Raw genomic sequence first — 14,985 nt, forward strand, 5'->3', positions numbered from 1 at the left:
CGGCAGGCGGACTCTCAACCACTGCGCCACCAGGGAAGCCCACTTATGGCTATTTTTAATTTCCATTGCATTGATGATTGTTGTATGGGTCACAGGTTTCAGCACAAAACAGCTGTGGGGCCTTGGGCAAGTTACCCTCTCTGATCCCATTTCTAAATATGTAAAATGGGGATCCTTAGAGCAAGGGTCCCGCTTTGTGAAAGGGCACAGTCCATACTGAGTGTGCTGGGACCAGGCCTAACACAGTCCACGCTGGTCAGACCTGGTACTTCTCCTTCTTGACTTGCCTGTGGGGTCCCTTTGTGCATCTAGAAGACTGCCAATAACAGGGAGGGATGGCCACAGTGCATTAGGTGGGAAAGCAGGGCACGAAACAGGATGCAGAGTGTGGCGCCATCTGTACGAAACCCACCACTTGTGCAATTCCATCCATCCCATCAACCAGCGCTTACCAGGCCCCTGCTGGGACAGAACAAACAAAAGAAAGAAACACAAATTCCTGACTTACAAGCTTAGGTGGGAAAGGGTTGGGGAGTTTATGGAAAAGAGTTAAAAAAAAGTAAAATATACATTACTACCAGCTAAGGAGTTATCATTATCACTGTTATTATTATTATTATTATTAATACCGAGGCAGGAGGGCCTCACTCCGAAGGGGACATTAAGTTGCTACCCAAGAGTTTGCCAAGCTATCTGGGTGGAGACGGTGTCCAGGAAGAGGGAACAGGGAGGGCAAAGGCCTGGTGGAGGGAGCCTGGGTGGCACCAAGAGCCGAGAGGACACGAGGTAGGGCGGAGAGGCCAAGGGTCCGACAGAGGAGGGCCCTGGTGAAGGTACAGGGCTGTCCCGAGTGTCTGCCAAGATGCGAGGTGGCAGCCGCCGGGCCTGAGTGGGGGAGGGGCGTGGCCGGTGACGGAGGGCACGCGGCGGCTCGAACCCGTTGCTGTGGCCTTGGGAGCCGACAGCTGGCCCGGGTCCTGCCCGCCCAGCGACCCCTGCTCACGGTTGCCAGAGACCTGGGAACTCGCGCAGCTGCGGGTGGGGGCGGGGAAGGCGGCCCCCGCAGGTGCTCCACTCCTGCTGGGGGCGGGGCCAAAGCTGACTGCGGCCGGGCGCGCGGACCTCCACCCGCCCCGCCCCCTCGCCTGGCGTTTCGACCAGAGAGACTGCGCACTCCGCAGAACGCCCGACCCCGAGGAAGAACGCTTAAGCTCAGAGTGTTAGGTGCCCCCCATTCTCCAAAACGCCGGACCCTGAACTTCCTGCCTCTGGGCCTTTGCCCGCTCTGTTCGCTCCCTTTAGAAGGCCCACCGCCCTTCCGGCCCCGGACCTGGCCGTGAGCGCCTCCTTGTAGGCAGCAGTTCAGCCTTGGCTATGGCTGGCCAGCGGCAAAGCCGGCATCAACCAGAGGGCCATGGATGAGTCGATAGATCTCTGGACCCAGAAGTTGTTTAGCCAATCAAGTTTACAGTAAAGAGCATTTTCCTGGGTTCACTTTGTCGCTGATACTTTTCTCTCCCATCCTCGGGTTTGGAACCCTGCCTCATCTCTAGACGCCTGGAGCCCAGCCATCTCTGCTCATGCAAACTCCCAGGGAGAAGGTACAGCCTTGTTCGCGGGTTGTCTGCCAAGTCAGAAAACCTTCACTCTGTACCTGTTACCTCGTTGCAGGTATGTGGCGTCTAGTGTGTTTAATGGGCAGTGCTGAAATCAGCCCACGAACAGGTGTAAATCAAAGAAGGTCACTCAGGAGATGACCCAATGCACGGGGACCCTCATGGGGTCGGCTGTCTCCCAGGCAGCCTGGGTTTGGGGAAAGAGCTTTGCTTGGAGTAGGGGGCCCTAGTCCAATCCCTGCCCAGCCACCTCCTGGGATTTGGCCTTGGGAGTGGTGTTGTGTCAGGGTTCCAGGTCCTGACTGGGCGGCGGGGCAGTGCGCATGCGTCCCTCCAGGACCCGCATCTCTGAGCCTGTGCCATCTTCTTCGAGGCAGGAACTCAGAAGTCAGTTTTCTTAGATGAAGGAGCTACTCCTTTTGAAGTCTTGCCACTGAGGGGGTCAAATCCCAACCCTCTGTTTTACTAAAAATAAGATATATTGAAGGTATAATTTACACATGGTGAAATGCACAGATCTTAAGTGAAGAGATGGATAAATTTTGACATATACATACTATAGTGTAACAAACGCCACAACCACGATATAAAATATCATCACCCCCACCATACAGTATGGTGTATACTGTCTGTGTCTGGATTCTTTCACTCCACCAAATGGTTTTGCGATTCACTTGTGTTCCTGCGTGTATCAGCAGTGTGTTCCTTCTTACTGCTGAGTGGTGTTTCACTTCATAAGCACACCACACTTTATGCACCCGTTCTCCGGCTAGGACATTTGGGCTGTTACCCCTCCCCCACCCCACTCCCTTTTTACTCCTTGTAATGAAGTGATTCTCAGCCCTAAACATAGGCAGGAAAGAAATGTAGGTTTCTTTATTTTTCCATTAGAGAATGAAATTTGAATTTCGATCCTTTATTCTGCCAGGAGTCTCACTGGAGAGTCTAACAAAGAGACTGTTTCTAAAGGTGTGGCCAGGGCTTAGGGAAACCATAAGGAGCTGCAGGTCAGTTTAGGGCTAGGGTCAGTGGGCCTGGAAACGCAAGAGTGGTTACCTGGCCCCTGGGAAGGGCGATATGCAAGGGGGAGGCCACCAACAGGAGCTTGGCCTTTGTAGAAATCAGTGAAGACCACCCAAATGAGAATGAGTAGAGGCTGTTCATTCAGAGCTTGCTATAGCCTGGGGGTCAGTCAGCATCACTTGTAGCATCACTTTTCCATTCCCACCAGTAATGTATGAGGATTCCAATTTTTCCACAACCTTGCCAAAACTTATTTTCCATTTAAAAAATTATAGGTGTGAAGGGATACCTCACTGTTTTTTTTTTCAATTTTCAAAATTGTGCTAAAATACATATAATATAAAATTTACCATCTTAATCATTTTAAGTGGACAGCTCGGAATGTACTAAGTGTATTCATATTGTTGTGCAACCATCACCGCCATCCATCTCCAGAACTCTTTTTTAATTGAAGTGCAGTTGATGTACAATATTGTATGTTACAGGTGTACAATATAGTGAGTCACAATTTTTAAAGGTTATACTCCATTTATAGTTATTGTAAAATATTGGTTGTATTTCTCATGTTGTACAATGTGTCCTTGTAGCTTTTTTGTTTTTTCTTCCCCCCGACCTCCCTGCCACGGCATGGGGGGAGGGTCTTAGTTCCCCTGACCAAGGATTGAACCTGTGCCCCCTGCAGTGGGAGCGAGGAGTCTTAACCACCGGACCACCAGGGAAATCCCCCATGGAACTTATTTTATACATAATAGTTTGTACCTCTTAATCCCCTACCCCTATATTGCCCCTTCCCCCAGAACTCTTCTCATCTTGCAAAACTGAAACTCTATATCCGTTAATCTATAACTCTCCTACCCCCAGCCCCAGGCAACTAGCATCGAATTGACTATCCTCAGTACCTGGAATAAGTGGAACCATACAGTATTTGTCTTTTTGTGATTAGCTTATTTCACTTGGCCTAATGTCCTCCAGGTTCATCCATGATGTAGCATATGTCAGAATTTTCTTTCTTTTTGGGTCTGAATAATACCCCATTGTTTATGTATATACCACATTTGGTTTATTCATTCATTGGTCGATGGATACTTGGGTTGCTTCCTCGTTTTAGCTACTGTAAATAATACTGCTATAAATATGGGTGTACAAATATCTTTTTGTAATATTTATTTAATTTTTTAAGTGAAGTAGACTTGATTTACAATGTTGTGTTAATTTTGCTGTACAGCAAAGCGACTCAGTTATATACATATGTACATTCTTTTTTAAAAAATTAATTAATTAATTTATTTATTTATGGCCGCATTGGGTCTTCGTTGCTGCACACGGGCTTTCTCTAGTTATGGCGAGCTGTGGCTGCTCTTCGTTGCAGTGCACGGGCTTCTCATTGTGGTGGCTTCTCTTGTTGCGGAGCACGGGCTCTAGGCACACGGGCTTCAGTAGTTGTGGCATGCGGGCTCAGTAGCTGTGGCTCGCGGGCTCTAGAGCGCAGGCTCAGTAGTTGTGGCGCACGGACTTAGTTGCTGTGCGGCATGTGGGATCTTCCCGGACCAGGGCTCAAACCCATGTCCCCTGCACTGGCAGGTGGATTCGTAACCACTGTGCCACCAGGGAAATCCCTATACATTCTTTTTTTATATTCTTTCCATTATGGTTTATCCCAGGATATTGAATATAGTTCCCTGCGTTATACAGTAGGACCTTGTTGTTTATCCATTCTATATGTAATAGTTTGCATTTACTAACCCCAAACTCCCACTCCATTCCTCCCCCATCCCCTCCCCCTCCCCCTTGGCAACCACAAGTCTGTTCTCTATGTCTGTGAGTCTGCTTCTCTTTTGTAGATAGGTTCATTTGCGGCATATTTTAGATTCCACGTATAAGTGATAGCATATGGTAGTTATTTGCCTTTCTGCTTCTGACTTATTTCATTTAGTATGATAATCTCTAGCTGCATCCATGTTGCTGCAAATGGAATTATTTTGTTCTTTTTTATGGCTGAGCAATATTCCATTGTATATATGTACCACATCTTCTTTATCCATTCATCTGTCAGTGGACATTTAGGTTGTTTCCATGTCTTGGCTATCGTGAATAGTGCTGATATAAACATAGAGGTGCATATATCATTTTGAATTATAGTTTTGTCCAGATATATGCCCAGGAGTTGGATTGTTGGATCATATGGAAATTCTATTTTTAGTTTTCTGAGGAACCTCCATACTGTTTTTCATAGTGGCTACACCAATTTACATTCTCACCAACAGTGTAGGAGGGTTCCCTTTTCTCAACACCCTCTCCAGCATTTGTTATTTGTAGACTTTTTAATGATGGCCATTCTGACCAGTGTGAGGTGGTACCTTATTGTAGCTTTGATTTGCATTTCTCTAATAATTATCGATGTTGTGCATCTTTTTTTTTTTTTGCGGTATGCGCGGGCCTCTCACTATTGTGGCCTCTCCCGTTGCGGAACACAGGCTCTGGACGCACAGGCTCAGTGGCCATGGCTCACGGGCCCAGCTGCTCTGTGGCATGTGGGATCTTCCCGGACCGGGGGACAAACCTGTGTCCCCTGCATCAGCAGGCGGACTCTCAACCACTGTGCCACCAGGGAAGCCCAATGTTGTGCATCTTTTCATATGCCTATTGGCCATCTGGATGTCTTCTTTGGAGAAATGTCTCCCCCCAGCCCCAGGCAACTAGCATTGAATTTGGCTGTTCTAAGTACCTAATGTAAGTGGGATCATACAGTATTTGACTTTTTGTGATTAGCTTATTTCACTTGGCATAATGTCCTCCAGGCTCATCCATGATGCAGCATATGTCAGAATTTTCTTCCTTTTTGGGTCTGAATAATATTCCATTGTGTGTGTGTGTGTGTGTGTGTGTGTGTGTGTGTGTGTGTATAAATATATATATATATATATATATACCACATTTTTAAAATTCATTCATAAGTCAATGGACACTTGGGTTGCTTCCATGTTTTAGCTACTGTAAATAGTGTTGCTATGAACATGGGGGTACAAATATCATTTTGAGACCCTGCTTTTAATTCTTTTGAGTATATACCCAGTGGTGGAATTGTGGGATCATATGGTAAAACTATTTTTAATTTTTTTTTTTTTTTTTGCGATACGCAGGCCTCTCACTGTTGTGGCCTCTCCCATTGCGGAGCACAGACTCCGGACGTGCAGGCTCAGCGGCCATGGCTCACGGGCCCAGCCTCTCTGCGGCATGTGGGATCTTCCCGGACCGGGGCACGAACCCATGTCCCCTGCATCGGCAGGCGGACTCTCAACCACTGTGCCACCAGGGAAGCCCTATTTTTAATTGTTTGAGGAATTACCATATTGTTTTCCACAGTGGCTGCACCATTTTACATTCTCATCAACAGTGCACAAGGGTTCCAATATCTCCACATCCTCTCCAATTCTTATTAATTTCTGTTCTTTTTTCTTTTTTTTGTTGTTGTTTATATTAGCCATCCTAATGAGTGTGAATTAATACCTCGCTGTGGTTTTGATTTGCATTTCCCTAAAGACTGGTGATTTTGATCACTCTTTTATGTGCTCATTGACCATCTGTATGACTCCTCAATATTTATAATCACCACTGATGCTGTAGGAACTTAGTGCCCCAGCCACATGACCGCCAGGGCCTGTTCCCACCTGCACTTCAGCCTCTGCCACCTCCCGTGTTAATCTGAGTAATTGTGATGCCACTGCGTGCCATGGGCCACCAGGTCTCATCTTCCCCAGCAAAGTTGTCCATGGACCACTCCAGTGTGTGAGCTAACCAATCCCAGAATCCCGTGTTCAGTGGTCCTGGGGCCATGGTTACTGTATCAGTCATGGTCGTGCCTGAGAAAAGGTGGCATGTTCAAACTGGGTTATTTGAGGAAAGTTTGAATAAAGGGAATTTTTACAAAGGTGTGGGCAGGGTTTAGGGAACCAACAAAGGATGGTGAGGTGCACAGGGTTCTAGCAACAATGGGGACACACCTAGAGCTGAAGGGACACAGCGGGAGCAGTTGTGGAACCCAGCAAGGGTGGCTGTGCAGACAGGGCCACTGGAAAGGAGCCGAGCAGTCCGTGGCCTCTGCAGAGGGAGACAGCCAGCCCACAGCAGCCTCCCAGGGAGGGAACCCAGAGAATAAATACCCGACTTCTCTCTCCTCCCCCGTCTCCGGCTCTGACCCCAACAGGAAGCCTGAGAGCCTGGAAGCTGTTCTGCAGTCTCGTCCCTGAGGGTCAGTCTTGCTGTAGGCCAGCAAGGTGGAAAAGGATGGAGAGTGGATCTGAAGGGGAAAACGGAAGACATCCACAACCATTCTTACAGCTGTTCTGTATCACTTAAGATGCTGTTAGTAATAGAGCAGGTGGCTAACAGTGGCTAAACAACAGTGGTTTGCTTTTCTCACACAGCAGGGATCTGGAGGTGTGCAGTTGTTGGCTTTCGCTCAGCACTGGGCGATGGTGTGGTTCTGGTCAAGGTCTTTTTTCTCTGGTCTCAAGATGTCGGCCAAGGCGCCAAGCACCGCATCCCCTCAGGACTCAGCCAAAGTGCAGGAGAAGAGAAGGGCTGGGTCTCCCCTCACCTCTTTGCCTCCACGGGATTATGTTCATCAGAGCTCTCTCCCCGCCACCCCCAGAGCTGACCCTTCAGGGGAGCCCTCCACGGGGACAAGAATGGGGAGATGGCTTTAGATGAGTGGCAAAGGCTGTCCCTCCTTGTGACAGGATGGTCACCCTGCTCCCAGGGAGTACTCACCTCGTGGTCTGGTTTGAACGAGGGGATGGGTGGGGCAAAACGGGATCTTTCAAAGTAAAAAGCACACCAGCAAATGTGCACAAATCTCTGTGGGCCATGGAAACGCTCACTCCCCTGTGACATACCCTCCAAGGCCATATCCCTCCTGTACTCTACTCCGCCAAGAGCCAGTGACCTCAGGCTGCTTCCGTTTCCTGCTCTGGAAAAGTCCCCGAGGTGAGGAAAATACAAATGTCTTTTCTACCTGCTTGGAATGAGTGAAGGAAATACAAAACAAAACAGCAAATGTTAATATTTACATAAATTACCTTGGCCTGGAATTCAATATAGATTCCTTATGCTCAAAGCCAGGGCTGACATCCCTGGCCTGAACCCAGTCTGTTAAAATATCAAAAAGCTTCAGACCCGGTTACCAAGCAGCTGCTGGCCCCAGTCTGTTTGCCCCCTGAAATTTGGCTGTCTCCGCCCTCCCCCAGAGAACAGGGTTCGGGGCCTCCGCGGGCCAGTCCCTGCCGAAGCCACTGTTCTCCCTGGTCAGAGCTTCTGCTCAACAGTGGTTAAATAGTTTGCACATCCCCCTGCAGAGAACACACGACTCTAAAACAAAATTAAATTTACAACTCAAAAACAAAACTAAAGTTACAACTCAGAGACAAAACTTCAAAACTAATCAAGTCCAAATCAAGACCTGTGACATTGTCCTGCTTGCTCTGACCCCCTTCTCCCTAGATGACCATGGCCCTGTGGCCACAGAGCCCAGGAGGCCTTGGAAGTAGATGCAGTTCATCCAGTCGGCACATTTTCCTTCTCAAACCGGCTCAGCAGTGAGGCCCAGACTGGATTGGCCAGAGCAGCAGCTTTCCGGACCCTCTCCAGGTTTCTCAGACTCATCCTGTTCTTTTCTTGTTTGTTTCATGTCTGTGTCTCTCACTGGGGTCTTGGACCCATGAGGGCAGGGGTGCCCTGTGCTCTCTTCCCGTGGGTGCTCCAGTGTCCAGATCAGGCGCTGTCCCAGGGGAGAGAAGGAACTTGTGCCCATGCTGCTGACAAGTCTTCTGGCCTCCACTTACGGCAAATGCATCACCGGGTGTGTTACCTACATCTGTCCTCTTCTCATTGTTCTGTGACAATGAAAATCGTTTTTCTGTTTTCTCCATGTGTCATTTGATGGTGTGAAATCAAAGCCCCGTTTTATATGAAACTCAAGCGTTATGCAGTGACCAGTTCCTTAAGTTGAGAATTATCACAGGAGAAGAGAATTCGGTTGAGCTCAGCAGCAGATAAGAGACAGCCAGTCAGCATGTTTGCCAGCCTGTGACCCGCCCACAGCCACCCATGGGGGCGATTCCTTCATGTCTACATGTGTCCTCATGCAGGCTCTGAAGCTGCTTGGCTGGGCTGGTTTCAAGGTGACCCTCTGGATGACACAGCGTCTCTGTATGATACTACACTTCAAAAAAGATTATTTATTTATTTATTTGCCACGCTGCGAGGCATGTAGGATCACAGCGTGTGGGATCTTAGCTCCCCGACCAGGGATCGAACCTGTGCCCCCTGCAGTGGAAGCACGGAGTCCTAACCACTGGGCCACCAGGGAAGTCCCATCCCGAGTCTCACATTGAAAACCCTCTTGGATGAGAACGCGAGGCCCCCAGTGATGACCAGCTGGGATTCTTTGGACCCCACGGTGGGGTTGCCTATACTGAGGAGCTGGGAATCCTCCCTGGTGCACTGGGAGTGGCAGAGCCCCCGGTCCTGCATTCTGGTTGCAGAGCTGGGCTATGCAGGGCCTGAGCTCCCAGCCTGGACACTGGCCTTGCCTGCAGTGTCCTGGGGATGCCAGGCGTTGCCAAGGTTCCTGGGTGACATTGTGCCAGGGCAGCTGCCCTTTTTCCAGGGGCTGGATGTCCCTGGCTAAGAGCCAGTACAGGCTTCGAAGGGGGCTCGGTCCCCCCGCCCCCGTCCCGCTTATCGCCCAAGGTTCCTGGATAACAGGAGGGTGGCTCTCAGGCCTCTCTGGCTGGGCTGGGCCTGTGGGGTCCCAGGGGATGTAAAAGGAGCCGCTGGGGCAGGTGCCCCGTATCTCCCTGACTGTAGCAGCATGGCCTTTCTCTGGCTCCTCTCCTGCTTTGCCCTCCTGGGGGCCGCCTTCGGTGAGTGCTGGGGCAAGGGGCGCCAGCCAGGTCTGGGAGGGGGCTGAGGAGTAGTTCCCTGAGCCCCTAATGACACCGCAGCCAAGCCCCATCAGAGGCTGGAGGGGCTCTGTCCGGAGCAACCTGGGGGCCTGACCAAGAGTGAGATCTGAGCCCCCTTCCCTGCTCCCTTGAGCCTCACACCCCGACGGGCAATCGAGCCTGCGGGGAGGAGAGGGGTCCTTCTGGAGCTTTCTGAGCCCTCACACCCTGCACTGGAAGGTGGAAAAGGCCAGTCTGGGCCGCACCGAGATCTGAGGCCCCAGAAGTGGCTCAAGTTGGGGAGCTGTGGGCAGAGAAGGGTGTGGTAGCAAGAGCCCTCCCGCGGCCTCCACCTGGGGTTTTTATTGACTGTTCTGGGCACTTGCTAAGCGTTTTATTTTCTATTAAAAAAAGACGAAATAGTAAAAACTAATATGACACCAATGTACCTTCCATTGGGATTTAGCAAATGGTATCTTTTTCCCGACTTGCTCCAGGTATTTCTTTTTAAAACATAAAACAGATTCAGCTAAAGTCCCCTCTCGTCCTCGGAAGCTGATCCCTATTCTGAGCTCACTGTGTGTCGTTTTTGTGTGGGATTTTACAAATTTACTACACATTCGTAAGTCCATCAACACAGTATATAACATTTGTAAAAACTTACATGAACTGTATTATCCGCTACATCAGGTTTATACCATGCCTTTTCCCACCCGGGTGGTTTTAGATTTATCCCAGTTAATATGAAGACCCAGCTCGTCCACTTTAATCGCTGTAAAACACTCAGCTGTGTGAATACATCACAGCTGATATTCTAATCTTCTTGCTATTACAAAAAAATGGATTATGTTGATGACATATGTTTTGGTGATAACAACCTTCAGTGAGTGGCTGGTGCATCCCCCTGTCCCCACGGGCAGGATGCCGGTCCGGGCATGCGGCGAGGCCTGCGTGACCCCCGGGTGGCCTGGCTGGTCGTAAGGGCTGTACCTGCCCAACTTTCCTTACTGTCGCCAAATTGTAAAACCTGTATGCAGGTGCTGAGAACTCACCTGGTCCTGACACAGCAAATGCGTCAGGGACACATTAAGTACACCTGACTTTCCTCATTGTTTTGTGACAATTCAGGTCCTTTGTTTTCAGTTTCCTCAATGTGTCCTTTTACGGCGTGGAATCAAAGTCCCGTTGTATTAAATAATTAACTAAAACTTTATACAATGAAGAGTTCCTGAAATCTCTGGGACTAGTGAATTCAGTGTAAAACATACTCCCATCGGCTGTCAGAATTCTGGGTTCCCCAGGGGCTGGGGTTATCAGATTTTAATTCCATACCCCCCAGGCCCCACCAATCTAATGGGTGAGCTTTGACTTGTGAGGTGAGATTGTTTGCTCCCCAGTTTACTGAGGAAAATGAACATCAGGGATTCAGTGACTGGTCTGAGGCTTCACAGCAAGGAAGGGTAGGCCTAGGAGTCCAGGCAGGATAGTCTGATTACTCAGCCTGTTTTCTGCTCTTTCAGGCAGGGTGGCCCTGGGTGGGAGCAGCCCTGTTCCTCTGCATCCCTGGATGGGACACTGGGGTCAGCAGGCTGTGTGCGGGGATCCTTGAGCCCACAGGTGGAAGGCACCAGGAGAAGTTTTTTGGAGGAGGGGGGAGTGTGGCAGAGGGTCCTGAGTCAGCCTGGGCAGCTGAGCTACAAACCAGGATTTCTGCAGACTGGCTCTGGGTCTCAAACCTTCTCCCCCGTCCCCTCACCCCCCTCAGGCTGCGGGGTCCCTGCCATCGACCCTGTGCTGAGTGGCCTGTCCAGGATCGTCAACGGGGAGGAGGCTGTCCCCGGCTCCTGGCCCTGGCAGGTGTCCCTGCAGGTGAGGGAGGATTCTGCACACGAGTAGGGGGATGCACTGGGACATCAGCCTAGCTGGGGGCTGCTGCCCAGATTGGTTTTGCTGGTGTCCGGGCGGGGCTAACCCTCCGATCTTCCTCTAGGACCGCACCGGCTTCCACTTCTGCGGGGGCTCCCTCATCAGCGAGGACTGGGTGGTCACCGCCGCCCACTGCGGGGTCAAGTGAGGGCCCGGGCTCAGGGTTCTGCTTCGGGCTCCAGTCTGGGGTGGGGGAGAGGAGTAGGGCACATTCTCAGTCCTCAACCCCCATGTGATTCCCCCAGAACCTCTGACCTGGTGGTGGCCGGGGAGTTTGACCAGGGCTCAGACGCCGAGAACGTCCAGGTCCTGAAGATTGCCAAGGTATGCCCAGGCCCTGCTGGGCCGGCCCGGGATCAGCCGCGGGGCTGCAGGCAGGGGCAGGGGGACGAAGGCCCTTCGGCCGCTTGAGAGACAGGAGCCAAGCGCGGATGAGGCCGGTCTCAGGATTCTCATTCCGGGCTCCAATGGGTCTGTTTCCGCTGAATGGATCGCCAGGAAAGGAGCTGGTCTCCTTGAAACCTGCAGATCCCCGACTTAACCCAGGGCCTCACCTCATCTTTCTGGGCCCCACCTGCAGGTTTTCAAGAACCCCAAGTTCAGCATGCTCACCGTCCGTAACGACATCACCCTGCTGAAGCTGGCCACGCCCGCGCGCTTCTCTGAGACCGTGTCCGCCGTGTGCCTGCCCAGCGCCAACGACGACTTCCCCGCCGGGACGCTGTGCGCCACCACGGGCTGGGGCAAGACCAAGTACAACGGTGAGCGGGCCGTGGCCTTTCCATCCACGAGGCGTGTCCGGGGTAGGGGCTGCCTGAGCCGCAGGAGTCTCCAGGTGGGACACATATGGCTCCTTAAAAAATGTTTTGGTCTAAATTCCTATACAGTCATCAATCTTTCCATTTCTTTATTTAAAACGCTCTTAATTAAAAGCCTACCAGACATGAATAAAAATGAGGGTTAATAATATATACGTAAACAGTTTCTGAAGAAACACCTAAGTACCAGCAAGTCTCGCCCCCTCTCACCTGCAAGGAGAGGTACAGCCCGTATTTCCCTCCAGGCTGAGGAGGGCGGGTGTGTCTAACGCCCCTGAAGTCTGGGCCCGGAGTCCAGTGTCCTGGTCGGGTTCGGGCTTGAGCGCCCAGGTGCCCCCCCCCGGCCCCCCCGCCCCCCCCACCCCCCCAGCGCTGCTCCCTCCGCAGGTTCTTCCTCAGAGTCCTGAGTTCTTCTGCCCCGGCCACGGCCCCCGGCTGGTCCCGTAACAGGACAGAAGCAGCTGGGAAAGGGCAGCAGGAGGGAGGGGCTCCCTCGGGGGTCCCCTCCGGTGTCCCCCGTCAGAAAGACGTGCATCCCCTTCCCTGAGGGGGGAAGGACGGCCCCTCCACCCGCACACAGTGGCTGGCAGGGCCCCAAGCGCACGGGGCTCCGAGGCAGGACCTGTTGCAGCAGCTGCTGGGAGCACAGTCCCCGCTGCCTGGTGTGGAATCGCAGAGGAGCCGCGTCCCAGACTCCCTGAAGGTGTCAGGGAAGGTTCGAAGCTCGGTGTCTGCGGTCATCACGATGGAGGAAGACTGGGACCCTGCGGGAGGGTGGGCCCTGGTCTCTTCTCCCCAGGGGCGGGCTGGTGGCATGAGGGGCCCCGACCCCACGCCCTCTGTCCTTCCAGCTCTCAAGACCCCCGACAAGCTGCAGCAGGCGACCCTGCCCATCGTGTCCAACGCCGACTGCAAGAAGTACTGGGGCAGCAAGATCACCGACGTGATGATCTGTGCGGGCGCCAGCGGCGTCTCCTCCTGCATGGTACGGCCTGGCCCCGCCACCCTGCCCGCCCTCACTGCCCGTGCCTCCCCTGGCCAGGCCAGGAGGCCCACTCCTCTCTGCCATGACCTGTCTAACTTCATGCCCTGCCCAGTGCCCCAGTGAAGCGCTGGACCAGATGCCCCTGGTGAGGGCCGGCTCTGGCCAGGTGTGGTGTGGGGCTTCCCAGGCGTATTTAATCTCACACCAACCCCACGAGCTGGACGCTTCAGCCTGTTTTACAGCTGATGGGGAGGCTGAGAGGATAAGCCACCTGCCCCAGGCCCTCCAGGAGTAGGTGGCAGGGCTGGGGCTGCCATCTGAGCAGATCTGAGTCTCTTGTGCACAACCACTGGGCCCCCACTTGTGCTTTGTCTGCACCCCTGGACTTGCCAGGTCAGGGCACACCAGGGCCCTGGTACTCCCTTTCAGGCTTGAATACAAGTCCTATCTCCTCCTGCAGGGCGACTCTGGTGGCCCCCTGGTCTGCAAGAAGGATGGGGCCTGGACCCTGGTGGGCATCGTGTCTTGGGGCAGTGGCACTTGTTCCATATCAACACCTGCTGTGTACACCCGTGTTACTGCCCTCATCCCCTGGGTGCAGCAGATCCTGGCCACCAACTGAGCCCAGGGCTCCTGCCATCCCAACCCTGAGAGTCCCCAATAAAAGCATCTGTCTGCACATGTCTCTCTGTGTGGCCTGGGCGACGTGGGGCTGCAGTGGTCCCTGTCACCCACTAAGGGGAGGTGTTACTGCTCCCTTTCCAGACCGCCAGTACCCCAGCTAAGCCCCTCTCAGGAAGCTGAGTCTTTGTATCTCATCCTCCCTGCTCAGGACTTCATCCTGGGGTAGAGCCCAGGGACAAATTGCTGGAGGCAGCTTGGCCCATGGAGCTTTCTGGAAGGCAGGAGTCTCGGCCAGGCTGTGCAGTCCCCGGAGGTGGGCATTGGGAAGGCAGGGTGGGACTGTGGAGATGGTCTTTCTATCCTCCTTGGTTCTTCACTGCACATTTCTGTAAGACCCATTTATCCCGACGATTCCTGTACTCTCTGTCATAGATGGGCCTGGAGCAGGCATCTATTGCCCCCAAAGCACTGGGTTTAGGGGAGAAGCAGACAGAATTACAACAGTTCATTTCCCATTTAATCCTCCCACAGTCAGACCTATAGCCTCCGCCATCAGTCACGGCACCACACGTCGGTCATGCACAACCCCGGTTCACATCATCCTCTCCCAGGTCCCATTTCTTGATGTTTCTTTCCCTCTAGAGTTTCTACAAGGCTAGTCTTTGGGAAGCAGCTGGTAGTCCACACTAACCGGGCATCTGGGAAGGAATGGCAATGGCCTCCCTGCTGCATTTCCCTTTCAGTATTCTTCCTAATATCTTTCCCTTCCTGGTGGAATTTTAGGTGTTCTGATAGTGGGTCATAATATGTTGAAATTAAGGTTACACATACCATTTAATTACTAAGGACACGGTAGAAAGCCCCCAGATAGCGGAACCTGATTTGGAGAATGAACATGTGAAAGGGAGAAAAGAAAAATGAGAGAGAAGCGTTGGGCAGGGGAGTGGGGGTCACAAAGTAAAGTGTTTAAAATATTATTTAAAGCCCGGTGTTTTAAGGAACACTGGAGGTTTGGGGCGGGGGAACCCCTCAAACTTGGAGAGGAAAGT

At 52.1% G+C, this 14,985-nt stretch overlaps 1 protein-coding gene across 1 annotated transcript; it reads left to right on the plus strand.

The window, feature by feature from the left end:
• The first annotated feature begins 9,484 nt into the window (after positions 1-9,484).
• Positions 9,485-13,994, plus strand: LOC103078577 (chymotrypsinogen B). The gene is made up of 7 exons (XM_007462934.1): positions 9,485-9,562; positions 11,349-11,452; positions 11,574-11,653; positions 11,755-11,833; positions 12,090-12,270; positions 13,179-13,312; positions 13,773-13,994. Exons 1-7 carry the CDS (start codon positions 9,511-9,513, stop codon positions 13,932-13,934), a joined length of 792 nt encoding a protein of 263 aa, XP_007462996.1. The 5' UTR covers positions 9,485-9,510; the 3' UTR covers positions 13,935-13,994.
• Positions 13,995-14,985: the final 991 nt, after the last annotated feature.

The sequence above is a fragment of the Lipotes vexillifer genome, unplaced genomic scaffold, assembly GCF_000442215.2.
Source record: "Lipotes vexillifer unplaced genomic scaffold, Lipotes_vexillifer_v1.1 scaffold70, whole genome shotgun sequence".
Lineage (NCBI taxonomy): Eukaryota > Metazoa > Chordata > Mammalia > Artiodactyla > Lipotidae > Lipotes > Lipotes vexillifer.